We start from the raw sequence: 25,426 nt of genomic DNA, 5'->3' as shown, positions 1-25,426 counted from the left end.
GTTTTTCATCTCTCCTCTACAAGGAAGGGAAGGTGAGGGTTTTCCAAGAACAGCAGATTTTCTCTTATTCCCACATTTGCTTAATAACTAAAATGATATAAACATTCTCTGATACGTACAAAAGTTGTTGGTTCTCTATGTGGGAATGTTTCGACTTATATCAAGATAACAATTTAACATTAATATTAAAATACTAACATATGTTATAATTATATATATTAATATATTTTTGGCCTCGTAAGAGTGATTTGTAACCGAACTATGTACTACAACACAAGATGTCCTGCTTGAATCTTTTACTATTTAGCTGGTGCAATTTGTAATTTGTGTACTGTAGTCCAATTTCTCTCGCGCACTTGCGCGTGCATTCGTCATTGAGCCTTCGTCAATGAAAGTCATGGAAACGACGTTAGCGTCGGCAACCCTATAAATGACGCCGACCTCCTGAATTCTTTCCCTTTGCTACGGGACTTTTGAAGGAGACGGCTGAAAGAGCATAACGCCTCGGACGGTTTGAACCTGTGAAGAAGTCAACTTTGCAAAACTTGGTCAAGAAGCACTTGGTGTATTACGCACTTGCTGAAGAAGCCGAAAACCTACGAAAATGGATCCTGGCCAGAAGAAGGACCAGCAGGGTGGTCAGCTGGAAGGTCAATATCATTCTTCTACTATTTTTAATAAACAAAAACAAGTTATTACTAAAATACTAATGAATTGTTTAGTTTATTTTGTGTTTGTGTGCGTTTTTTAAAAGAAATACTGCCTGCTGTACAAAAAAAACCAAATAGCATTCTTGCTAGCATAAATCTTAAATAATGAGTTTTTTCTTGACTGAATTTCCAGGAAATGTAGTGATTTAAGAAGCATATGTATTTCACTTAATTATAGTCAAATTAGTTGAATTAATGTCAAATTCTTGAAAAATTTGCCTGTTCGTGACCGTTAGTTTTTGAAAAATACTCTGATAAACAGTTTCCATGGATACGCTAAATAAAATGTTACTTTAAAAAAAAAACATTTAACAACATGTATTTTCCCCTTTGATAGCTTGTAATTTAATTGTTTAGTTTTGTCATTTTTTTGAAGAAAGGAGACATGTTTTTGTTTTGTTTTGGGGTTTTTTAGCATATATTAAAATCTGCAAATTGATTGAAACAAAGGTGCTGTATGTACTGAGAGTATCAGGTTTAATGACTTTGTCCAATGCTTTATTAACGCTAGTATCTGAGATTAACTGTTAATGCTGAGTTCAAAAGAAAGAAGAAAAAACGGTTAAATTTCTGTCCAGTTGTTGGAAAATTAGCTTGTTTTTTGACCGTTATTTATTTATTTTTTTTTTTAAATGCTGTGATACACTCTCGGTATCCATGGATGAAATGCATCCATGGATCCACGCTGAATGAAATGCATTAAATATTTATTACTTTACAAAACATTTTTAAAAATGTATTTTTCCAATGACAATCTATGATTTGATTGTTTAGTTTTATTATTTTTTCAAGATAGGGGCATGTTGTTCTGTGGGGTTTTTTTATTAGCATAGCCAGGAATGCTAACATGGGTGAATTGATTTGAAAAAGTTCAAACGGTGCTATTTAATCTGAGAGTATCAGGTTTGATGACTTTGTAATCCAATGCTTCGAAAAATACTTGACTTCTTTGAAATATATAGCTTTAATGGCTCTTTTTTTGCATTTGTGGGATGAAACTAATTTGTGAGTTAATTTAAATGGTTTTGTGATTTATGTGTTAGCTTATTGAAATGTGTGGATAGATGTCTGGGATGTTAGCACTAGTGTTTGAGAAAAATTGTTATGCTGGTTTGAAAAAAAAAAACAACAACAAATCAAAACGGGAAAACTAGCTTGTTCTTGACCGTTATTTTCTTTTAAATGCCCTGACAAAACATATTTGGTTTCCATGGCAACGACATCTAACTTGTAGAGGTTTATTAGGACACTCAAAGAGGCTTTCCATAAAATCAGTAATTTCCATTGATGCACATGTTCACATATTTGTGAGTTAATTGAATTTGTATTGTGATTTATATGCTAGTTATTTGAAATTTTGGAAAATGTCAGTAATACTGACTGTAGTTGTTTTGTTTTGAAAAAAGTTTTGGAACCAGCTTTTTGAAAATGTGGTATATTTAGTCTCCATGGATACATTGATTAAATGACAACACAACTTTATTCTTAGAAAAAAAATCTTTAAAGAACAATCAATGTGTGCCTGTTGATTTAACCAAATAACTAAATTATTTATTGTAATTACTCAAGACCAGAAAACAGTGTTTTGTTCCATTGTATCATTTTCAGAAGTTGAATGTTATCAGTGAATGTTAAAATTCATTAGAAAAACAATGATCTCGGTTTCAGGGAGTTCGGTTGTGATTCATCTGTTAGTTCAAATATTGGTGGGATTGTGGGGGTTTAACACTTATGTGGTTTAAAAAGTTATTTCTGGTTTTAGAAGATCTGTTTTGTTTTGTTCAGATCTTTGGAATAAGAAGTCAGTGCCTGTTCCGGGTTTCAGAAAATGCCTCAAAAACCCATTTGGTCTCCTTGGATACATTGCTTGAAATAAAACCTTAATACTTGAAGATTAGAAAAGTTTTTAGATATATATTTCTTTTATATAACTTAGATATTTTAGGAAAGGCCACTTGTGTCGGCCTGTTCATTTAGATCCCCAGTCTTTAGACTCTGATTTTTACAGATGTACATTTCTGCTGTTGGCTATATATAGGAGTATATGGGTATTTATTCATACTGTAGGATTTACTGACGGGGTGTCAGAGTAGCTGTGGATGTGATTCTAAACATTTGTGGTGCTTAGAGGACTTTAATTAAATTCTTTTATAGTTTTAAAGTTCTGTAAGCAGTAATTTTAGTTTAATAGTAATGAATGGCTCATGTATCTTGTTTTGGCTATTAAGATAAAACTTACCTGTTGATCAGCATCAAAGATTTGTGAGAGTTATAGGAGGGTAAACTGAGTAACTTGTTACAGTGTTTTATTTTATTCACACTAATGGTACAATGTAAGATTAAAAGCATTTTATTAGGTATTAAAAAGTTCTCAACACAGCACATATTTCTTTAATTTATATTTAGACATTCTCAAACCTGGGTTAGTGTATTTTGGTATTTCATTGTTCTCTTTAAACATTGTTTCGGATCTTTGTGAAGGTCTTGATACTAAATCATAGTTTTTTCTTGTTTTCTTTCACAGATCATTGTGTAGCTCTTCCAGCAGACGGATCCCCAGCGTTGGAGGAACATCTAGCCGATGGTAAGGATATTGGTAAGGTGGGGTCAAATGTTTTCCAAGAAACCATATCAGACAACATGGTTTCTGGAGATCATGGAGAGGAGTTGATGTGTAGTTCACCTCCGCAGTCCGTTGACTGTAGTTCCAGCTCCAGTGTTAGCTCCAGTCAAGATGGCTGGGCTAGCAGTTTCAGTGGTAGCTGTATTAGCAGCTCCAGTGTTAGCTCCAGTCAAGATGACTGGGCTAGCAGCTCCAGTTGTAGCTCTATTACCAGCTACAGTGAAGATGAGGTAGGTAGTGATTGGACTACAAGTTACGGTAGTATCAGTACTACCAGCTGCAGTCCAACAGTGGACCGTCCTTACGCTGAGCTTGAGATGGCTCAGAAGTTTCAAGACGGCATTTTTCACTTGACCTCATTTGAAGAGCCCATTTTGAGTGCAGATGATTCCAGACCTTTTGGTGTCTTGCAACGTCATCAGGTAGGTTTGGTAGGGGATGCGACTCATGGGACATTGGTGACCGACGGAAAGAGGACCAAGGACACTCTGAAGAGAGCTGCCAAGAGGACTAGGGACAGTGACTCTGAAGAGGAGCCCCCTGCCAAGAGGACTAGGGACAGTGAAGCTGAAGAGGAGCCCTCTGCCAAGAGGACTAGGGACAGTGTTTCTGAAGAGGAGATCCCTGTGTCTCAGAGGAAGCCTCCAGATCCAGGACACTGATGTGTTGACAGGAGGATTCTTTCAGTCATCAACCTGTCCGCAGTCCCTCACCCATGTCAGTGTAGGAACCTGTTCTCAGTCCCTCCACAAATGTGTTGTGTGAGGATTCTTTTCAGTCATCCCCTGTCGGCAGTCCCTCGCCCATGTCATTGTGGGGGGATCACCTTTTTTCACCCTTTGGTCTTTCACCTATGAGTGCATGTGAGGATCCCATTCTGTCCTCCCCTGTCTTCAGTCCCTCGCCAAGATTACCTTGTGAAGGTCCCATTGTGTCTGTTTATGCCATCAGTCCCCCAATCAGTGAAGATCCTATTTTGTCATCCCCCGTCCTCAGTCGTCCACCAAGCACACCGTGTGAGGATCCTATTGTGTCTTCCCCTGTCGTGAGTACTTCCTCCTCAACATACTGCAAAATTCCAAGTGCAAGATTCCCTTGCTTTTGTGTCTGGATGAAGTGTCAAATGGACAGAGAAGAGGAACCAATACCCTCAACTTCTGGAATTGGATCTGACGGAATTAGAGGAAGAGAGAGTTCCAGACAAGAGTGGTTTAGACCTCACTACGACCTGTCAAGTGATGACTCTGATTAGATTGGGATCTTAAAAAACTGAAGACCTATCGGAGAAGACCCATTAGGATACTGTAATTTCTCTGTTTATGTTAAAGCAAATGGCTTTCTAGCAGGACCGAGGATGCCTTAGGTAGCATCTTGCACCAGGGCTTTTCTTTATCCCGCTGCTAGATGTCTCATTTTAGATGTTAAGGTTTCTGGCAGGACAGGCAATGCTTCCTTTTTTGCTGTTAATGAATGAATGACTAAATGCTGGAGGATGCTAATTTAACTTTATGAGGAACAAGACAATACTGCTGAACAAAAAACTTTAAAAGTAGTCGGACATGGATGGTGCGTAAAAGATAAACGTTAAAAGGAATAAGACAACGCTACAGGATTAATATTAAATCTAAAACAATCTTGCTGGGTAAAAATCAAACCTCAAAACTATAAAGACAACGCGGCTCAGGACACTGGAATCAATACGATTGAGAAACAAATTAAACTCTAAAATTTAAACAATATTTCTGAAAGTTCTAATTTTTAAGACATAAAAACATACAAATGGAGACACATTATAATCAGTTGAGCTCTACGGATTGAAACAGCGGTTTTAAAGTTACAATCATTCTGGTCTGGACTTTATAAAAACCACAGGGAGTGAAACGTTTTTAAGTATGAAATAACAACGGCAGCAACAGTAAAAACAGGAGTTAATTCAAACGTTCAAAGATGAAAGAGGAAGAGAGAAATAGGCAGGACCTTTGGACCCGGATATGAACTGTTGATCCACGGATCAATCATTTGGTGGCTGCATTCCAAAACCCTCAACACCACATGTTAAAATGAGCAAGACATTTAAACTCAGGTGATAATAATGGTTTTAAAAGTAGGTAATGCTGCCGGGTGTCAAACCTAAAATCTCTTAAGACTGAGAAGAGACAACGCTTTTCTGGACAAATTCATTTCTCTAAGGATGGAGACAACGCTTCTCAAGTAGGGAGAAATATTCATCTTTTAGGACTAATATGATGTCACGGTGGACAAATTAAAATGTAGAAGAATTTAAACATCCCGCGGAGTACAAATTAAAATCTTTAAGGATAAAAGAAAAAGACAGGAATAAATGCCAAGTTTCAGGGTGTAATAGCGGTGCTTCCCCACACGGTGCTTCTAATATAGTCAATTGTTCTCACCTGGTCCTTCATTAATCCAGTCTCCCAGTTTGAATCTTTCAGGTTTTAGCTGCTCATCGTTGGATTCTTTCCTGGTTCTCCATGTGGTTCCTGTCCTCCTGGTTCCTGTTTGTAAGTTTTTGCATTTCACAACATGTAATACTGCTGGCCTCCTGCTGGCACTGGGGACCATCAGCTTTACTAAATAAACATAGAAAGAAATTCACTATTAGTAGAAAGTCTTCCTCCATATAGAGGTCAAATTTACACTAAGTAAGGAAAGTTTTCCTGATAATATTTTGTATTAGAGACCAAATTAAAGCATCAAGCCAACAAGAAATTAGAAGTCAGAGGAGAAGATAGACAGAATTTATGATTGAGGGATTTAATTAAGAGCTTTTATCCAGAGAGAATCTAGAGAACAGGATCAGAGGGAAGGAAAATAAACTTTTAATCTCATAAAACAAATAGTTTCTATGGCCATATTCATGTGTTGCAACACAGAAAGATCACAAAAAGAGAATAGACATTAAAAAATACAGACACTAGTCTCTGATCCAAGGTCCAGACGTCTCAGATCTCTGATGTTCTGATCATCACAGGTTGGATCTCCTGAGCCTGGAATCCTCCACCTTCAACACCGTCAGTCAGGTGGAGGAAGATAAGAGAACCCAGTTGACGAAAAAAAGTAAGAACATTTCTATCTACTCAACATAACTAAACATTTCAGATGGAGCTGCGTAGAGTTGAGCTGAAAGTTCCAAACTGGTTCTGTCTGCTGTCCATGATTATTTTCCTCTTTAACTCTCTTGTCTTTTCTCTTGATTTCATTTCTCTGTCAACTCATGTCACATGACTTGAGTTGACCAACAAATAAAGCAGAAGACCTGCTCCACCTGCTGTTCTACTGGTTGGAAGAGATTGTGGAAAAGGTGAGGACATGATGATGACTTGATCAGAAAGTCTCCTTCAATCATCTGTTATTTAGACTGAATGTGTGTCTGATTATGTGTTGATTCTCCAGCATCAGTGAGACAAGACAACAACTCTGGACCAATGAGGAGAGAGAAGACACAGAGGACTGAGGAGACACAGAAAATCCTGCTGGACATTCATAAAAAATGTTTCCTGATGGACCAGGGGGACAGCTGAGGACAGGACAGAATAAAGAGACAGAGATCATGTGAAGTAGGTCCTTCAATAACAAACCAAATGTTGCCAACTTTGTTAATTTAGTTACTATTTTGTTGCAGTTAAAACAAGTGAATGTTGGGTAAGAATCAACAGTAGCCAGCAGGCAGTGTCCCTGGAGATTAAAGTAAATAAGATTGATCAAGGGGTGAACAAGATTCAAAATTTGTTACATTTATTGAAATTTTGAAATCTGCATCAAATATTTTGAAATGAATAAAGATGAAACAACAGCATCAGATGGGAAGCTTTTAAAGTTATATTAGAGGAGAAATCATCATCAGCTAACAGTAAAAACAGCCAAGAATTAAAATCATTAGAGAGACAAAAATCCTGACAAATAAGTAAAACTCGATTCAAGTGATTTAATATTACCTGTGCTAAACAAAAAACAAGATTAGAAATATTAATGTTTATTTATGACTGTAAAACATCCATTTGATAACTCGCTCTTTTTAGCATCAGTAAGTGATGGTTGTCCTAAATGTTTTCTAGATTCAAGGATGACCTTTCAACCCTGGATTTCATTTCTGCTTTGAAACTTCAAGTGTGGAAAAGTTGATGAGAGGAAATCTTTGAGGTTCAGCTCAGTGAAAAGGGCAGCACCAGACGACAAGAAGAAACCAGACTGCTAGGATTCTCCTTGAGACGGACCAAACCTCGCTTTCCTGTTCAAACACTGACAAAATACCAAAGCCCAAGACAAACCATCAGTTTCTAAAAAGACATGAACTTTGGGATGCAAAACTCTCTGGACTTTATTGAGTTCAAATGAAGAATCACAGAACATTTATATTTATATATAAATATTAGAAATGAACATTTTTATGTCATCAGAAACTGTTACAATAAAAAGTGACATACTATTAACACATGGCTGATTTTATTATTTTTTTCATTATAAAACTTCGGCAAACCGCACTAGACGTGTCTCTGCTTCAGATCATTCATCAGATCATTCATCAGATCATCCAGAACTGGGACTAACAACAAACCAAAATTAGAACAAATGAAGAAAAATTTCAGCAGAAAAGACACAAACAGTCTAGAATGACATCATTGGTTTCCATAAAATTGATAACTTTTTAAATTTGCTCTTTAAAGAGCAACGGCTCATTTGAACATTGTGAACTGTTGACAAGAAATCCAAAACTTCTGCATGACTGCAGCCGTCATGAAAGTACGTCTTAATCAGATCCTCTTCTGAGAGCGAGTCCAGCACCGACCCTGTAAAACAAAATAGAGCAGAATAGAAATTCTTTTACTGTCCAACAATGGAGAAATTCAGCTGCTAAACTAACAATGTGACACAATTAAAGCAGTTCAGTTCACATAAACTAAACTGTTTTTACATATAAAATATGTAAAAACAGAATAAAATGCTGTAAGGGCAAAAATTCAACACAAGTACTGTGGAGTTATTAAAAGTAGCATATAAATAGTGTACTGAAAAGTAATGTACATTAAAGTATGTTAATAGAAAAATATTCAAAAATCAGAATCAGAATTGGAACAGTATATTTACTGATAACTAGCTGGTATTTCCATCTATGGCTTGTTGAACCAAAAGAACTTCAAGATTATTTACTGATGTCTTCACTTTGTGCCAAGAAGTTTTCCCACATGAAAAGCAGAACACTTGAACCGTCCCCAGATTTTGACCACAGAAGTCGCAAAACATGAAACATGACCACCTAAAAAAATTAAAAAAATAAATATAAAAAAGAGGCACAGTTGAAACCAGATATTTATAACCAAGAAAAAGATACAAACATCTCTCTGTCTGTAAGGTAAGCAGCAGCTCTGCTAGCCCGGTGTAAAATGTACATTACGTTGGTATGACGATCCATTTCTGTATGTTCAGTGTGCCAGTTGGCTGCAGATTGCATTTTGTTTTGCTGATATTTGATTGCTTTATAGAGGAAAAACTGCTGAATGCTGACAGTGTGTTTGCTGCCTGTAAGGTGGACGAAATAAACGCGCGAAAGTCTCCGCTCAACGAAGAGTCCTGTGTCTGATTCTTCTGCACAGAACACACCCCACCTTCACAAAAAGAAACACAACGCAGAGCCCATAGGGTGTCTTCCACCAGCTGCAGGTCTAAAGAGGGAGAGACTGGGTTACAAAACGTTAGCTTACAACATTTTTACAATATTTTTGTGTTTAGTGTTAGTTTCTGATATTTTTAATGTGATTAGAGGTTTAGTGTTAGCTTATGCTTTTTTATGCTTAACATTAGCGTACTATATTTTTTGTGTTTGGGGTTTTAGCATAGACTTCCAGTAAGTTTATTTTAGTGGTTTGGTGATAGATGACCCCCACAGAAAGGGGTCACCTGCTGACCTCACCCTGTGGTTTTACTTGGTTTACCACTACACTGCTGAATTTCTGTCCTTCCCAGTCACTTCCACTTTGTCAGAATACCACTAATAGTACACTGAATATTTAGTGGTAAGAAAATTGCACAAATAATCCAATTGATTCAAACAAACAACTCTTGACTCTTCCAATGAGGATTTGGAAATGCAGGCATGACATGCAGGGAAGCAATTACTGAAAAGGGATGAAGTTTGTGATCCATACCATGAATATATGGGAAAGCAGCAGTTTGGTTTAATTCTGAGAATAAAAGCTCTACAGATTAGGTTTGCTTTATATGTGTTGATAGAGTTCAGGAGATGCTTTCAAGAAATGAGCTACAGTATGAAGAAGCTAGGTGTAACCAAGAAGAATTTGAGTGTGGTGCCGGGATGCATGATGTTATTGAAGCTGAACAATATAAATTTAGAGTTAATCCCACACAGCAACAGGCAGTGTTCAAGCAAGTTCCAGAAAAGAGCGTTGCCATGGGGAGAGAGGATGGAGATGAAGACATTCTGGAAGAAGAGGCCAGCTGCTCGAGTGACAGAAAGTCCTCTGGAGGACAGAGGGAAAAAAAGAACGGGATGAAGATGGTTGCAGCCTGTCAGATCTTTTCAGTAAAGGTCTGTAATCAGAGCTCTAGTGAAGGAGGCTGGCTTGCTTCTTTCCTTCTCCCAAAGCGAGAGTCCATTTCATTCCACTGTCGCCTCAGCTATGATCAGTATGAGGAACTACAGCAAAGTAATGCTATTGATTTGATTTTCTTAATGATGTGAAGAAAAAATCCCTAATAAACCCAAATTATAAAAAATAATGAATGGATCAGCCTAAAGACTATCTTTGATAGATTTAGCCAAAATCCTTCAGTACAATTCTAATTAGATAACTGGATCAGGAAGAAACAAAAAAAAAAAATCAAACAAAGTCTAAAATACAAACCTAAACCTTTATTTCATTGCACCAGTTTAACTGTTTCATTTACATATTAACAAAAACAAACAGGTTCCAGTCGTTCTAGCGAAATCGTCTCTATACACCGAGTGCAGCGATGGTCACAGTGATCGATGGCCGGTCTCCAGCAGCAGCGCCTCCAGGGCTAACCGGGTCTGGGCAGGGATGAACGGCTGGTGGAGCCAGCAGGACAGGTAGACCATGTGCAGGTCAGAGACGGAGGTGTGGGCCAGTTCCTGCAGAATCACCTGCTTCAGCTTCAGCTCCTGACTGAAGGCAGCCAACAGAACCCGAGAGGACTCCTCTGGAACACACAGGTAGACACGAGTTCATAAAACCACGGAGCCTCGAAGGAGAGGACCGTGGAGGGGTTTTACTTGTTCACACTTCAACATGGTATCTATTCCGCAGCTTTTGAGTGCTTTCACACATCAGCAACCTTTACAAAGTTCTTGCATCTGCTGACGGATAAGAACAGCACCTTAAAGATCTAATCAAATCTAGAGTCCAAACACCTAAGAATGTGTAAAGAATAAAACTGAAATAAACCACAACGATTCCTTCCACTGTTTTTTCAAAGCGAAACAAAAATAAATCATGGTTCTTAAACAGCCTGGAAAACTATGGAATTTGATTTCAGCTTTTTCTAGATTTGGATAGAATAGAAAAATATTCATATCCTGTTATCAAAATGTTGCAATCCTCCCATCATGTGCCCTTTCTACTCTACTTCCTATTGTTTATTCATCCTTCCTTCCTTGTGCCCTTAATTTATATCTTCCCTCAATCCATCCTTCCTTCCTAACTCATCACTGAACCACACAAACCAACCACATCAGAGTTTAGTCAGAGTTCAGAGTGAAAGCCCGGGGTCCAGGTAAACACTGGGTGTGCTGGCTTCAGGTGGACTAACCAAACTCTTGGGTCTTCCAGCTGTGGCAGAGAGGCAAAGTTCTTCCTTCAGGTCCAAACTGAAACTCCTCCAGATCCTGGATTCCTCGCTGAACGCTCATCAGATGCTCCATCTTCGCCACTATGACAACCTGAACAAATGAAAATCCCTTTAAAGACAAACCTGTGTAGGATCTAGCATCACATGTCGACGATACGGCCACGTTAATGTCGGCCTCAACATTAACTCGCTGCTCCTGATAACGACAGGAAGTCTTAACGACCCGAGCCTTCATTCATTTGCTCGGCTGAAGCTAAACGAAGCATCACCATTCGGTCAACGACAGCCTGCAGCCTGGAGCATTCATCCTGCAGCTCTGCTGCTCCAGCCGCCTGCTGCTGCACAGCTGAAGGAAACGTCTGACATGCTGAAGCTGGAGGGAAGTCATCCAGAGGCTGCTGGTCTCTCTGAGAGCTGGGGAAGAAAATAAAATAGAAAAATAACAGTCAAATGATGATTACATTTTATATTGAAGAGTTTCTGGGTCAACTATGGGCGATCTCACTTGTGAGCAGCTGAGATTGTTCTGAGTAGATGAGAGCAAAAATATCTCATTTTGTTTTTGCTATGGTGGTATAGGTGAGATGTACATTCACGGGGCTAAAGCAGCACATCTTACAGCCATCAAATGTGCTGTGATTAGTATTAATACATTATTAAAACTCTAATTACTGTACGTTTATTAAGAAAACATCAAACTACAGGAAGGTAATGAACTGAGCACACTCACTTCCTCATGTTGACGATGTTTGTTGCACACTGGAATCCGTCGTTGTTCAGTTTGTCCCACTTCAGCATCAGGTTGTGCCAGTCGGCCGCATTGTCTTTGATCTTCCGAGCACTTCCTGTGACTGCAGAGAACTTTGTGTTGGACGAAGACATTGGAACATCAGCCGGGACTCCTGGGAACACATTCACACACATATTAACCCAAATTGTCTCCGTGGAAAGAAATGGTCCATACTTACTTATTCCTACGTATAAAAACAAGCCAAAATGAACATCACACAGTATATTACATCATATTAGATTGATAGAAATGTAGAAGTCTTTCAGCATGGCAGGTTAGAGTTCTCCCCACCGTCAGAAAATCTTGATGAAGTTTATAGAGGAATCCCAGCAGAAGGAGCTGGAGCTCAGAGAATAAATCACTGAATGGGCTAGTAGGAAAATACACTAAACTTAAGACCTGCTCCAGACCTCTCAGGTCTTCTGGTTCTGGTCTGCATCCTCAGAAACAGAACCAAAAACGGACAAGCGGACTATAACAAGCTTTTACGTCACTGACGATGAAAAAATACTTTTCTTCATCATTATAAACTGTTTCATGGCTAATTGTGAGCTCTAAATCTCTTTAATCCCGTTAAAAATGTAACTCCTTGGTTTCACTAACCGACGTCTCCCTTCCCAATATGGCGAACGAATTGACGTGAAGCTACAACTAGGGCCCAGTGTGTAGCAAATTTTTGACTATGGTCTGAAATTTGTGTTATATTTGTTGTCAGTTAGTTACTGTCATTCTATTTTATTTAAGAATCGAATCAGGAAACATTTATTTAAGTACAAATGTAAAAATAAATAAATAAATAAATAAATCGGATGCTACTCTGTATCCTAATCCAGTTTTCTAACACAGCGAACCATAAACTACTGCCCACACGACCACACGATCTGTAAATGTCTGCAGATAACCTACCACTTTCTATTTGAAGGAGAAATATGTTACTTACATTAACACGTTAGTCCGTTAGTCACCTACTTGCCATAGTTTGCTCTTCTTCTACTGCTTCTTTGTTTTGTTTTGTCTCAGATGGGCCGTGAGCGCCTCTAGCGATCAGCGACCGCTATCGCTAGAGGCGATATATATATATATATATATATATATATATATATATATATATATATATATATATATATATATATATATATATATATATATATATATATATATATAATATAATAGATAGATAGATAGATAGATAGATAGATAGATAGATAGATAGATAGATAGATAGATAGATAGATAGATAGATAGATAGATAGATAGATAGATAGATAGATAGATAGATAGATAGATAGATAGATAGATAGATAGATAGATAGATAGATCTGCACTGTATAAGTGAACTATATATACAGTGCATTCAGAAAGTGTTCACAGCACTGCACTTTTTACACATTTTGATATGTTATTAACCTTATTTCAAACGGTACTAAATTAATGTCTGTTCTTCTACACACAAGCATCTCATCATGACAATGTGAAATTTTGTTTATTTTGAAAACGTATTAAAACCGAAAACCAAGAAGTTACGTTTATGTCAGTATCTACAGCCTTGCTTAGCATTTTTGTTGGCCCACATTTGGAATCAAGGCAGCCTCAAATCTTTCTGAACATGATACCAGCCCAGCTCACCTATCTTTCAGCTATCAGCTTGGCCCGCTCTTCCCTGCAGTTCTTCTCCTACTCCATCAGGCTGGATGGAAGACATTTGTCAGCCATTTTCTGAGCTCTCCTGATACATTCAGTCAGGTTCAAGTCTGGACTCTGGTATCACAGAGGCGTTCTGAAGCCTTTGGCCATGTGCTTTGGGTCATTGTCCTTAAATGAAAAAGCAGCATGTCCATAACAAACATGTTCAGTTCCTTCTTTTTTTGTGCCCCCCGTCCTCATTACCAAATAACATGAAAATAACTAGGTTAAAGTAAAAAAAATAATAATGCAAGAATAAATCAAAATTCTGTTTTGTGGTTATAGGTGAAATATTGAAAATAAAAGTGTAATGGTATCTTTAAGGGAAGGAAGGGTGTTCTGCTGAAGCTGCTGTGTTCTCCAGCAGGGTTAGTATGAATCTGGACAGGATCAGTGCTGCCTGCCAGGCTGAAAGAACTCCATGATAATAAATCCTAATTATAGTATAAAGTTACACAAAACTATGGTTGTCACGTAACAGATCTATAACTGTGTACTTTGAACACTTTGATCTCGATATAGCAACTTTATTTTAACATTTATGCACTTACAACTTAAACTTCAGTCTTTACCAGGTAAACAGCAGAAATATCAACAAATTAACAAAATTAAAAAATCCCATTTCGCAATTTTTTTTTCCAATAATCCTTTTTAGTTGTCAGTGTACATCTGATTCATCTGCTTCATTTTATTTGTATTTTACAGAATCTAGTGGAGAAATTCGACGTGATGTTAAGATAACCTCATCAACTTTGGCACAAATGGAACCCCGTATAAGTGCAGACAAATTTTCTATTAATATTCACTGAATTGTTGTTTCAGCGGAACGAACAACCTGGAGTTAAACATTGTTTAAAAGGTTCAAAATAATAACAATATATATATAAAAAAACAAATCCAAATGTTGTCCCAGTTCTGTCCCACTTCAAACATTATAAACATTCGGCAAACCTCAGCGGAGTGACGTCTTCTAATTTACGCAGATTCGCAATTCAATGACGCAAGCAGGAAGTTGGGAGAAAGTCCGAGCATCCTCGGAGAAGCGAACTTCAGCTCGTAGGTGAAGAAAAACAAAAACAAAACAACAACAACAAGAATCCAGAGTTCGAGTGAGTAATCGACCAGACTCGTGTCCGCTTGCCACAGGGCCGTCGGTTCCGCCTGCTTTCTCCGTTGGTTCTGACAATGACGTCGGCTCTCCAGCTTCCCAACGAACTATGGCTGCAGGTGTTCAGCTTTCTGTCCTGGAAGGACAAGCTGAGTATGCGCTGCACATGTTCTCACTTTAAGCAGCTGCTGGATGAATGTCGGCCTCTGTGGCGGGGCTTTAGCGTGGTGCTGAAGGACCTGTCCCGGTACAACCGCGCCTTCTGGCGGAGCCTCGCTCGGAGGCAGCTGGACAGCGTCGCCCTGCGGGGAGGGAAGAAGAGGGACCTGAAGCTGCTCTCTGTCTGGCTGCCTCTGCTCCAGGCTCTGCGGCTGGACAGCTGGAGGGGAAACGACGTCCAGGAGCTGAAGCGGTTCCGCCACGTACACAGCCTGACTCTCACAGCCTGTCCAGAGCCGCTGGTGAACCTGGAGTTCCTCCTTCCTCTGGGTCAGCAGCTGACCCAGCTCAGTCTGTGTAATGTCCAGCTGGCCTGTCCCCCCTCCCAGCTGCTGGCCAGCCTCTCCCAGCTGACTCGCCTCAGGTCTCTGGTCCTGCACCATGATGGCTGTCTGAAGATCCCGACGCTCAGAGGTGTCCTCTCTCAGCTGGTCAACCTCAAGTCCCTGTCCTGGACCATGATAAACTACAAAAGGCTGTCTCAGGACTTCTTCTGCCCGGTCACTGGCCCAGGTAAACAAAAGGGGAAACTTACACCTTAAGACTGGAGGTGGACAGCAATCCAAAATATTGGTAATATCGCTAAGTCGGTATCGGTATCAGATCGATTCTTTAGTTTCAGATTCCCTCTTGAAATTTTCTTTTCTTTTCTGCTGTAGTTTATCAACTCTTCTGTAAAAATGATAGCTTTGTGCACTTTGTTTATTTAGAAAGATAATGTGTTTTGTTTTTCTATTGCTTTTGTTTATCATGCAATATATTATTTTTTTAGTGTTTTGTAGACACCTATAAACTTTAAAGTATGTCCTACATTTAAAAACCACAATAATGCCTGAAGGTCAGAAGTTTAATGATAGATCATCCTTAAAAATAAGTATCAATATTGGTGAAACTGACCGTGTATTGGTATCAGATCAATACCAAAATATCACACACCTCTACTTAAGACTGAAATTGACATTTTCTCACAAGGACATGAGAAATTAGAACATTAATGAGAAGCTGACCAACTGCTGTCAAAATGTCTACCTGCATTTTCTGCATCTGAGGGGAAGTAGACCTAATGATGAGAACAGTCATAAAACCTAGTCTGTCAATCAAGTTAGTATAAAAATATTTATTGCTGGGCAACAGACTTTCAGCTCCCTACAAAGATTTTCCATTGGCTTCAGGTCTGGAGACCGGCTGGTCCGCTCCAGGACCACTCAATGCTCCCTGCAGAGCCGGGCTGCGTGTTTGGGGTCAGACCCAGTCATGACCCGTCTTCAGTGCTCTCTCTGGGGGAAGGAGGTTGTTGCCCAGAACCTCGTGATGGGTTTTCCCCATCTATCCATCCTCTTCTCAATATGATGCCGTCCTCCTGTCCCCATTTGCAGAATGCTTTCACCCCCATGCTTCACAGAGAGGGCAGCAAAAGACAAAAAAATGAAATAAAAATTGGTCCGCCCTTACAAGACGCTCTGCAGGGCTGACTGACATAAACTCAGCTCAACTCAACATAAGGGAACAGGACTCAGTTCATCTGAAACTATGAAACATGAGCCAAATTAATAAGTAAACACTTTAAGGAACTATTAATTTATTATTTAAAAATAGAATTTATAAAAAACAACATCAAACTGGGCTGCACAGTGGTGCAGTTGGTAGCACTGTTACCCTGCAGTAAGAAGGTCCTGGGTTCGATTCCCGGCCCGGGGTCTTTCTGCATGGAGTTTGCATGTTCTCCCTGTGCATGGTGGGTTCTCTTCAGGTTCTCCGGCTTCCTCCCACAGTCCAGAAACATGACTGTCAGGTTAATTGGTCTCTCTAAATTCTCCCTAGGTGTGAGTGTGTGTGTGAATGGTTGTGTGTCCTGTGTGTCTCTGTGTTACCCTGCGACAGACTGGCGACCTGTCCAGGGTGACCCCGCCTCTCGCCCGGAACCCAGCTGGAGATAAACACCAGCAACCCTCCTGACCCCATTAGGGACAAGGGTGAACAGAAGGAAAAAAAATGATCAAAGGAAAACACAGCCCTGAGCATGCCACAGCCACTCCTTTATTTAAACTGTACAAAGAAGAGAACAGACAGGCTTTCAGTGCAATGCATTCTGGGAAATTCATCACATTCCCAAAGGTTATTCAAGTTTTTCTTTGATAATTTTTTTCCTTGTCTGTGTTGCGTTGTGCAAACTTTGGCTTTCAGAGTGAATGGCAGAGGCACGATTCCTGATTTTAAGAGACATGAAGTAAAGAAGCAAAACTAAAATGCCAAACCTTTAAAATAATGTGGAAAGATTTTTCCAGAACTACTTTCCTGACATGTCCCTTCTAAACAGCAAGACGGAAACAGTTTGGATCACTACCTTTTCAGATTTTGTCCTGGTGTGTCAAAGTTTTTATTTAGCTTCTCCAGCAGATGAAAAGTCATGTCTTGAAAAAGAGGACAAATCCAGCAAGGAGCCGACATATGATCCTCCAGTTATCATGTTTACCACTCCTCTTTACATCTGACTGGCTGTGTGGTTAGACAGCCAGGCAGAGAGTCTGGGATGTGATCCTTGTCCATTATAGGTGAATTTCTTTTTAAAATCAGCTTTGGTGCCGTGGGAATTCTTTGGTTGGAATTAAGCTAAATTAAGATTAAGAAAGGAGTTACCCCTCTGAGAATGGTCTGTTGTGCACTAAGAGAAAAGATTGCAGTCAAAATTTAGTGAGAAACTTTGACTAACCTTCAGAAAGCAGAAGCAGTGTAGCTCAGAAAACCGTCTCCATGTTTTCTCCAGGTTGTTGTTCTCTGTGTTGTCCTCCTGAGTCCCGAAACCTCAGGACTGACTTTTGTAACCAATTTAACACAGAAAGATGTCAATTTATTTATTTTTAGATGTTCTTTAAATATTGGCATAGGCCCATCACAATAAGCGATATATCAATTAATCGCATGCTAAATTAAAACGAGGTTGATCATTTCCATTTGCATGATTATTTTCTATCTCTTTTCATGTTTCTCTGGATGATAAAAGTCTTCAGTCTGGTGGTTTGGTCTAAGCTAGCCTTGTTTTGAAGGACAAATTTATTTAGAGATTTTATTTTATTTTATTCTTTCTGTTTTGTTTATTTATTTTGAATATTTCAAATGTCCCTCATTTCCGGTGTTAAATGTTCATTATAATTGAAAGTTCATTGAACGTTGACAATGTGTTCTTGCATTATTATGCCATTACCATCATATTACTTCAAACAATAATATTATCATTAGTCACAATAATCTGGGAAAATGTATTATCCTGACAATTTTATTATGGTGACAGGCCGATGTCATGTTGCCAGACATGAGTTATGGACGTACCTGACTGTTCCATGCTTTAGAGTAATTAGTCCAGACTGTTGCTACTCCATTTTATAAAAGAAAATGGAGTTCTATTGTAAGAGGACTTTTTTTTTTTTTTTTGCAGGTTCCTGTTATAAATGATATCTTTTTTATAAATGCTCTTTTACTCAGATTTGCATTTCCGATATTGGAATGGTTTGAATATTTTAAGAGACAAAAAGCCAAAAGCAAAGAAAGCTGTTAGACGTGACTATTTTTCATACTGTAAATCTACGTCACCATGGTTTTACTGCTGTTTTCAGACGCGATTCATTATAGTTGTCCAGGGCACCCCTGGTCTAGTCTAGTGGGATATTCAGAGCTACCATTATTTAACAGATCCCTCTGTCCGCTCTGAATTTCCTTTTTTGGAAAAGTCAGCATCTCGGTCCTAGCTAGCATTCCTGGATGTCCTGAACTGGGAACGTCACAGAGACAGTTTTCCATGTGTCTGAAAGAATCAGCCTTGTTTGGAGACACGTTTCAGCTGAAGAAAACTCTGAGTGGTTTGAAGCTAACTTGTCTGACTGTTTTTGTGCCTGTGAAACATGGCAGGAGTTCAATAGCCGGTTATAATGATGAATAATACCCCCCAAACCTGTTTTTCTGGATCTCAACACTTGATCCGTTTGCCTTCCTGTGTGCAGCTTTTCTATTTCTGGATTCTTCCTTTACTGTATCTTCACTTAAAGCTGCAGTATTTTACATGAAATATGTTTTTTTTACATATTTGTTAGAATGATCATTATGTCATGACACAAGAAACAGTTTAAGCATTTTGAATAAGATGCCAGCCTCCTAACTGACTCTGGTGTTCCCCCTGCAGCTGCTGGTGCCTCCCTGCAGCTGTCTGAGCTGCAGCTGCTGAATTACGATGCTGCAGTCACGCCGGAAGTGCTGCAGCCTTTGGCCAATCTCCGCAGCCTGTCGGTCTTCCACCTTTACTCTGTACCCGGACCCACCTGTCACCTGCAGACATGGCTGTCATCCCTGCAACAGCTCTGCAGCCTGAGTGTGCACGGTAACCGTCACCGGGTAAACAGGTTAAAAATGGCCAATATCAGGCCTACAAGTTATTATCACTGGAGACTTTGGTCAAATATTAAATAAGTAATTAAGAGGTGGAGGAAGTAATTAGAAATTGTTTTTGAGCTGCTGCAAATAAATATGTGTCTATATTTCAAAATAAATGTTGTCTAATCATATATCACTGCTGCCACCAACTGTTTTGGAGGGGTACTGCTTGTGGAGGCGTGCTCTGCTTTGAGTCAGCGCCCCATTGGAGCAACCAATCACTTGGCAGTGTGGTGGCGGCTGCCTCCTGGCTCCACCCTCGGTGTGTTGGAGAAGGGATGCATCTTAAAGCTGCAGCAGGATAGCTCTCCACGACTATATCAAAGTAGATCCATGTGAAAAAACGGTTCAGTTAAAGTACAGACCTAAATCCATTTGAGAATCTGTGACTAGAATTGAAGTTTTCAGATTGCCTCCATCCAAACCCATAGAGCTTGAACTATTTTTTTTCTTTTTGCTGCTCTTTGCACAATGACAATAAAGGATTCAGATATTGATTTATAATAAAATGTCCGCCTTTTGCCGCACACTGCTGGTAGAGACATGAACGATGGTGACAGTGAAAGATTCAAACACCAAGAATAAAAGAAAAAAAATTTTCCCTCTTGCCTTTTCTTTATGTATGTGAAATGAAAGATTATTTTTATTTGAAAATAATTTTTTATTGGGAACAGAAAATAACATTACGCCCAACCATGGGTTGGGCAACATGGACAAAAGTTTCTTATGATATTTTATGGTATTATCGTGATAGTAATAAAAGTGACGATAAGAACTATTACTATTTCTGTTTTAGATAACTGTGACTGCATAACACAGCATTGTGTTATGCAGTCACAAATGCTGCTCTTGGAAAACATTCCTATTTGTAATGAACTCCTGAGGAAACATCCACTTAAAGAATTGGGATTTGTTTCATTAATCTGCTTCATTTAATCATATTTTCTAATTTAATTATATTTTTAGATTCTCTCATTGAACAAGGAGTAGAGAAAATGGTTAAAAAAAATCAACAAAACAGTTTTTGGTTTTTTTGTAAACACCATTAATTGGAATGTACAGTAATATGATCATATTTTACATAAAGTGCAGAGCAGCCATTTTGGATTTTTAGGTTTGAGACTAGTTTAAAATCAGTTTATTGATCTCATGCAGCACAGATGAGTTAAACTCCAACAAGCTCCACTTTATACAACAAACCCAGCAGCTGCAGTCCTAATCAGTGCCATCATACTGAATGCGACTCCTCTGACTGTCTGTAAACAGGAGGGCACCCCCTGGTGGTGTATGCTGAATTCCTCCCATCCTCCCTCCGCAGCCTGACTCTGTGTGTGGACCTTCAGCCTGAGGACCTGCAGGTCGTCTCCTTCAGAGCTCCCAACCTGAGGCACCTGCACCTGGAGCCGTGGAGCTCCTCCTCCAAACTAGTCAGGCTCCTCCCACAGCTGTTCCCTGGCCTGAGGACGCTGGCCATCAGGTGGGTCGCTCAAACACCAGCCTCACCAGCTGCGTGTCCATATCAAATGTGTGCAAATCTTTGTCGATAGTCTGCTGACTTTGAAAAAACACAATTTAGCAATTACTGTTTCTATCAAATTATATAGATGTGATTAAGCCTGTTCTCGCAATAAGTAATTATAAATCATGGCAGCGACAGATGGAAACAGTTAAATAAGATTTATTCAGAATTCAATGGCCATCATTTATCACCTAATCAGGGGAGGAGTTGGCATTGGAGCAACAAGCCCAGCCTACTTGGGAGCGGCTACATATGCTGCGTTTTTGGATTCAACACAAAGACGCACTAATGTGTTTGAACTGTGTGATGCTAGAGCTCTGGTGGAAGCAGCTGCACATTGTCCAAAATAAAAACAGAAACAAACCAATATCCAACTGGTGTTTCCATTACAAAAGTTAATAAGTTTGTTCACACAACAAGCCTCTCCATCATCCTTCTACCACTTCCTTTTGTCTTCTTTGTCGTTTCCGCCAGAAGTAAACATGTTAGTTGATCGCGTGACTCCTGTGATTAAAAATAATGTTTCCATTGCAGTTTTGCAGAATACATCTGTTGCTATACGTCCAGAAACCACCTCATCCTAAAAGTAACAACTTTTTACCGAGTTTTTTAAATTGGCATGTATCCATCAAGCAAATTTATTCTTGTAATTTTAATTTGTGTAATTTTAGGGTTAATGGAAACGCAGCTACAGAGCTCTTTGGTTCCCGTAGTAACCTGCGGTCTCTCTGTTCTTGTCCTCAGACATCATCACGTGTCCGACGAAGACTTCCTGAGTCTCCATCAGCTCCAGCATCTCAACACTCTGGAAGTTCTGGATTCCTTTTACAGGCCAGATCCTAAAGACCCGAGCTGGGTCGTCTACAAGTCAAGTCCTCGTCTGCTGCAGCTGATCTCTGACCTGCAGAAACTGACCAATCACAAAGTCAGAGTACTCACCAGTTCACACATAGACCTGCTGCCCTGTGGCTGCGTCTGACTGCAGACCAGGACCAACAGCTCCATTAAAACGCTCTGACTGTCCAGTGGGACCAATCAGGGCCAGGTGCAGTCCTACTTCTCATTCTTCGGATTCTGATTGGCTGTGAGGTGGGCGGGTTCTCAGGGTATTGATGTTGTGGCTCCGCCCCCTGTGGTCTTCTCCGGTACTGTCCACTCTCAGCTCTGAGTGGGTTTGAAGTTGTTGCCCAACCACAGAGATTATTCTTTACTTTGTGTAGGACATGCGGTTTATTCTTTAGTGTGCAGTGAAAAAGGATTTTTTTTCGGTTCTTGCTTTTTTATCACATTTTAAATGCTCACGTCATCAAATGAATCCCATCATGAAACAAAGATGACCTCTGGTGACCTGTCCAGGGTGTAACCTGCCTCTCCCAGTGGCCGTTAGAGATGGAGCTGTTTTCAAATCATGGTTTCATTTATTAAGAAAAAAACCTGATCTTATGTGAAAAAGTAACTGAAGCTGCTAGTTGGCACTCGAGAACATAAACAGCTTGTTTAAGGTCATGCCAGAAAATTTTAATTGGATCCAAGTCCAGACTTTGAGTAGGCCACTCCTAAACCTTCTTCTTCTTCTTCTTCTTCTTCTTTTTTTTTTTATTCATTCGGAGATGGACTTGCTGGTATGACTCAGATCACTGTCCTGCTGTTTACCCCCCATCTGTTTAAGCTTAAAGGGGCAGAATTAGGCATTTTTCTGCCATTGAATAGAAACTGTGTTGCCTTCAGGTGTTGTAAAAGTGCTGGATATATCAAATATGTCTTGAAAGAAATCTGACTTCCCAGTTGAACACCTTGAAATTGGGCCTCTGTCTCTTTAAGAAGCTCCTACTCTTCCAATCCGACCCTTGACCTTCAGCACATCGTTTCTGTTAAGCTGTTTACAGTCATTTTAACAGCAGTGACTAATAGTAACTAAGATGAGCTCAGTAGATCCCAGCTCCACCAGGTGTTTACTAATTGCTGCTGCTAGTCTGGAGGAGCTGAGTGGAAATGGGCGATGCTCATTTAAGCCCCTGCCCCCATCCTGCCAGTGGTTGCTATGGGAGATTCAAGGATTCCTCAAAAATACATGAAAGCATCAAGGCAACACTCTAGGTATGATGAGAGAATAACATCATAATATGATGTAGAGCTCAACAAAGTTGATTGGAAAAAAGTGTACCCAGCACTGCCCCTTTAAGAACACTAAAGGGAAGATGTTGCTCTGCAGTGGCAGCTTTGGCCTTGAAACTCTCCAGGATGTTATTTCTGTCCATTTCTCCCCTTGTTGTTGAAAACCCTCTAAAGTGGCTGAATTAAACCAATTCCTGCAAAGCAGAGTGGGTCTAAATTCATCCACAGCCATAACTGGATGTGATAACCAGTTATCACAAACACTTGATGGCAGCTGTTGGTAGTAAGTGAAGGACTACTAGTTATCAGGCCTGGTGGTGCTAACAGGGCCCGCTGAGTCTGGATGGTTTTGGTTCCCTTGATAAATATAATCATCACATGGAAGCTGCTTCCTGTATTCACTCGCTTATCTTTGATATTCAAATATGGCAAAAATACAAAAGCAGAAGAAATCTGACAGGTGGCAGAGACTTAGTGAGGCAGCTGAGTGGTGCTGAGGTTGGTTGTCCCTTTTGCTCAGTGAATGTCTGCACTTCTGATTGGAATTCATTGTTTTATGCCTCACTATCAATTTTTTTTTTACATGTCGGATTCATGTTTCCAATTTTAATTTTAAACGCAATGAATTCATACACCAACTGTGTGTTAAGTGCCTTGGCCGGTTGGAATCAGACCCACAACCCACAGTGTCATGAAGCGTGGTGCAGCGCGGTGCAGCGCGGTGCAGCGCGGTGCAGCGTGGTGCAGCGTGGTGCAGCGTGGTGCAGCGTGGTGCTCGCTGTCAGGTGACGGGGCGCTGACAGTGGAGTCATGCAGACCTCAGGTGATCCTGGCAGATTGTTTTTCCAGATCGCTCATCTTCTGCATGGAGCCGGAAAACATGGAGCACATTCAGAGGAAGATACCTGACAAGAGCTCATCTAGCTCATTTCTTCTATGTTTACCTCATCAAAACAAACAGCTCTCTAGAAGATGTCTGTTTTATTCAATATGCTAAAGAAACCTGCTAGTGCCTGAAGTTTTATGTTATACTTTTTAATGTTTTTAATGAAGAACCTTTATGTGCTTTGTGACTGTTTTTGTTGAAGATTGATTGCACTGGTTGCAGTTTTTGGCTCATCACCGATGTTTAAAGCGCCTGGCCTGCCGGTTTGGCCCAACACCGATTGTTTTGTCTGAGAAGTGGCCAAGTGATCCGCAGTGGCTGTTAACCATCAACAGGTGGAGCTGCTGGACCGCCGGCCGTCTGTCACAGCAGATCAACAGGAGACAGGCTGGTTTTCAGAGGAAGACCAGATCAGTTTCTCACACATCAACTGGTCTCCCTGAATGAAGGAAATCGGAGCAGAAACATCTGTACTCACCTACTGGGTTTGTTCTTTTCTTTTTTTGGCTCCTGCTGAAACCCTTCCCAGGAATAACCACCATAGTTGGGTATTTTATTTTGAAAGTGTAACTGGTTACAGTTAAGTTACCCCATTTAAAATGGAACAGTGGCATTTAATTAACTTTGAAAAGATATCTGATTACATATTTACTTTTTAAGTCCTTTGACCAGCCACAGGTGGGTGGATGGGATCTAAGGTTCTGCTGGTAGTGTTCTACAGGGCTGGTTGATGTTTCAGTATCACAGCCTTTCAAATGACTGGTCTGTTTTTTTCTTCTTTGATTTATTTTTATTTCGGAAAATAAAATCACTGGGAAGACTCATTATTTTTTCTTGACAATAACGAGATCTTTCTAGAATATGTTTGTTTTCATCATCAGTAAAGTATTTTATTTTTGTCTATCTAGATCTTGTAGAAAGAAAAACTATATTTTGTAAATATTTCTACTGTGTGGTTCTGGTTATTATTTTTAAGTATGACACATTTTGACTCTTGTTGTGATGTGTACCTCACACCTCTTTACATCTTCTTAATGAAGGAACCCTCAATAAATGTGGACTTTTTAACTGTAGCCCGTCCTTGTTTTTTTTTTATTTTTTTTTATTGTGCTTGGTTGGTTCTGACAAAATAAACACTTCAGTTCATTAATGAAGTTACAAAGATCAATTCAATTACCTGGTCTCTTATAGGGGCAGTATTACATTAACTTTTATTTTAGCTTTTTTTTTTTTTTTATCTAGTTGTGTTGAACTGTCATTTTACTGCACTACCAAATCCATAAAAATGTGTTTATTCTTTTCTCCAGTGATGTGTTGGCAGTTATCAGTTCAACCCTGATTTTAAACAGTTTAATTCTCATTTTTGGCTTTTTCATTTTGCCTGGAGTTTAATTCATGACTTATCTGATCTGTTTATATGGAATGATGCGAGTTAAAAGCTGAAAATTCAAATATTGAGCCTTTCCATACTAAATTGATCTAGTTCAATTAGAAGCAGCTTTATTT

General features: G+C 39.5%; 2 protein-coding genes and 1 long non-coding RNA gene across 6 annotated transcripts; 2 read left to right on the top strand and 1 right to left on the bottom strand.

The window, feature by feature from the left end:
- Positions 1–421: 421 nt before the first annotated feature.
- LOC122846046 lies at positions 422–7,731 on the top strand. Of its 2 annotated transcripts, XR_006373183.1 has the most exons (6): positions 422–650; positions 3,235–3,294; positions 5,773–5,855; positions 6,326–6,655; positions 6,748–6,911; positions 7,410–7,731. It is a non-coding gene; the product is annotated as an uncharacterized LOC122846046 (long non-coding RNA). The 2 variants fall into 2 exon arrangements; XR_006373182.1 differs by lacking the exons at positions 422–650; positions 3,235–3,294 and having other exon boundaries at positions 4,066–5,855; positions 7,410–7,730.
- Positions 7,732–10,202: 2,471 nt separating this feature from the next.
- On the bottom strand, positions 10,203–14,723 carry LOC122846045 (cyclin-dependent kinase 2 interacting protein). Of its 3 annotated transcripts, none has more exons than XM_044142714.1 (5): positions 14,603–14,723; positions 11,909–12,080; positions 11,448–11,592; positions 11,140–11,269; positions 10,203–10,530 (listed from the first exon to the last, which is right to left on the bottom strand). In XM_044142714.1, exons 2-5 carry the CDS (start codon positions 12,058–12,060, stop codon positions 10,328–10,330), a joined length of 630 nt encoding a protein of 209 aa, XP_043998649.1. In that variant the 5' UTR covers positions 12,061–12,080; positions 14,603–14,723; the 3' UTR covers positions 10,203–10,327. The 3 variants fall into 3 exon arrangements, with proteins under 3 accessions (XP_043998649.1, XP_043998648.1, XP_043998646.1); XM_044142713.1 differs by lacking the exon at positions 14,603–14,723 and adding an exon at positions 13,595–13,705; XM_044142711.1 differs by lacking the exon at positions 14,603–14,723 and adding an exon at positions 12,909–13,017.
- A 113-nt stretch (positions 14,724–14,836) lies between these two features.
- On the top strand, positions 14,837–25,336 carry LOC122846044. The gene is made up of 4 exons (XM_044142710.1): positions 14,837–15,491; positions 19,153–19,347; positions 20,667–20,877; positions 21,664–25,336. The coding sequence occupies exons 1-4, from the start codon at positions 14,837–14,839 to the stop codon at positions 21,896–21,898; spliced, it is 1,296 nt and encodes a 431-aa protein (XP_043998645.1). The 3' UTR covers positions 21,899–25,336.
- Positions 25,337–25,426: the final 90 nt, after the last annotated feature.

Source organism: Gambusia affinis, linkage group LG16, assembly GCF_019740435.1.
Source record: "Gambusia affinis linkage group LG16, SWU_Gaff_1.0, whole genome shotgun sequence".
NCBI classification, from domain to species: domain Eukaryota; kingdom Metazoa; phylum Chordata; class Actinopteri; order Cyprinodontiformes; family Poeciliidae; genus Gambusia; species Gambusia affinis.
Note: the sequence above shows the minus strand (reverse complement) of the source record. Positions and strands in the feature narration are given on the sequence as shown.

Bases quoted from the DNA above. Each gene is read 5' to 3' on its own strand.
- LOC122846045 (XM_044142714.1), bottom strand. From the start codon at position 12,060: ATGTCTTCGTCCAACACAAAGTTCTCTGCAGTCACAGGAAGTGCTCGG. The intron at 11,593-11,908 runs GTGAGTGTGCTC...TTTCTTCCCCAG, and splicing joins AACATCGTCAACATGAGGAA to CTCTCAGAGAGACCAGCAGC. The intron at 11,270-11,447 runs GTGATGCTTCGT...TCATTTGTTCAG, and splicing joins AGGCTGTCGTTGACCGAATG to GTTGTCATAGTGGCGAAGAT.
- LOC122846044 (XM_044142710.1), top strand. From the start codon at position 14,837: ATGACGTCGGCTCTCCAGCTTCCCAACGAACTATGGCTGCAGGTGTTC. The intron at 15,492-19,152 runs GTAAACAAAAGG...TTCCCCCTGCAG, and splicing joins CTGCCCGGTCACTGGCCCAG to CTGCTGGTGCCTCCCTGCAG. The intron at 20,878-21,663 runs GTGGGTCGCTCA...TCTTGTCCTCAG, and splicing joins CTGAGGACGCTGGCCATCAG to ACATCATCACGTGTCCGACG.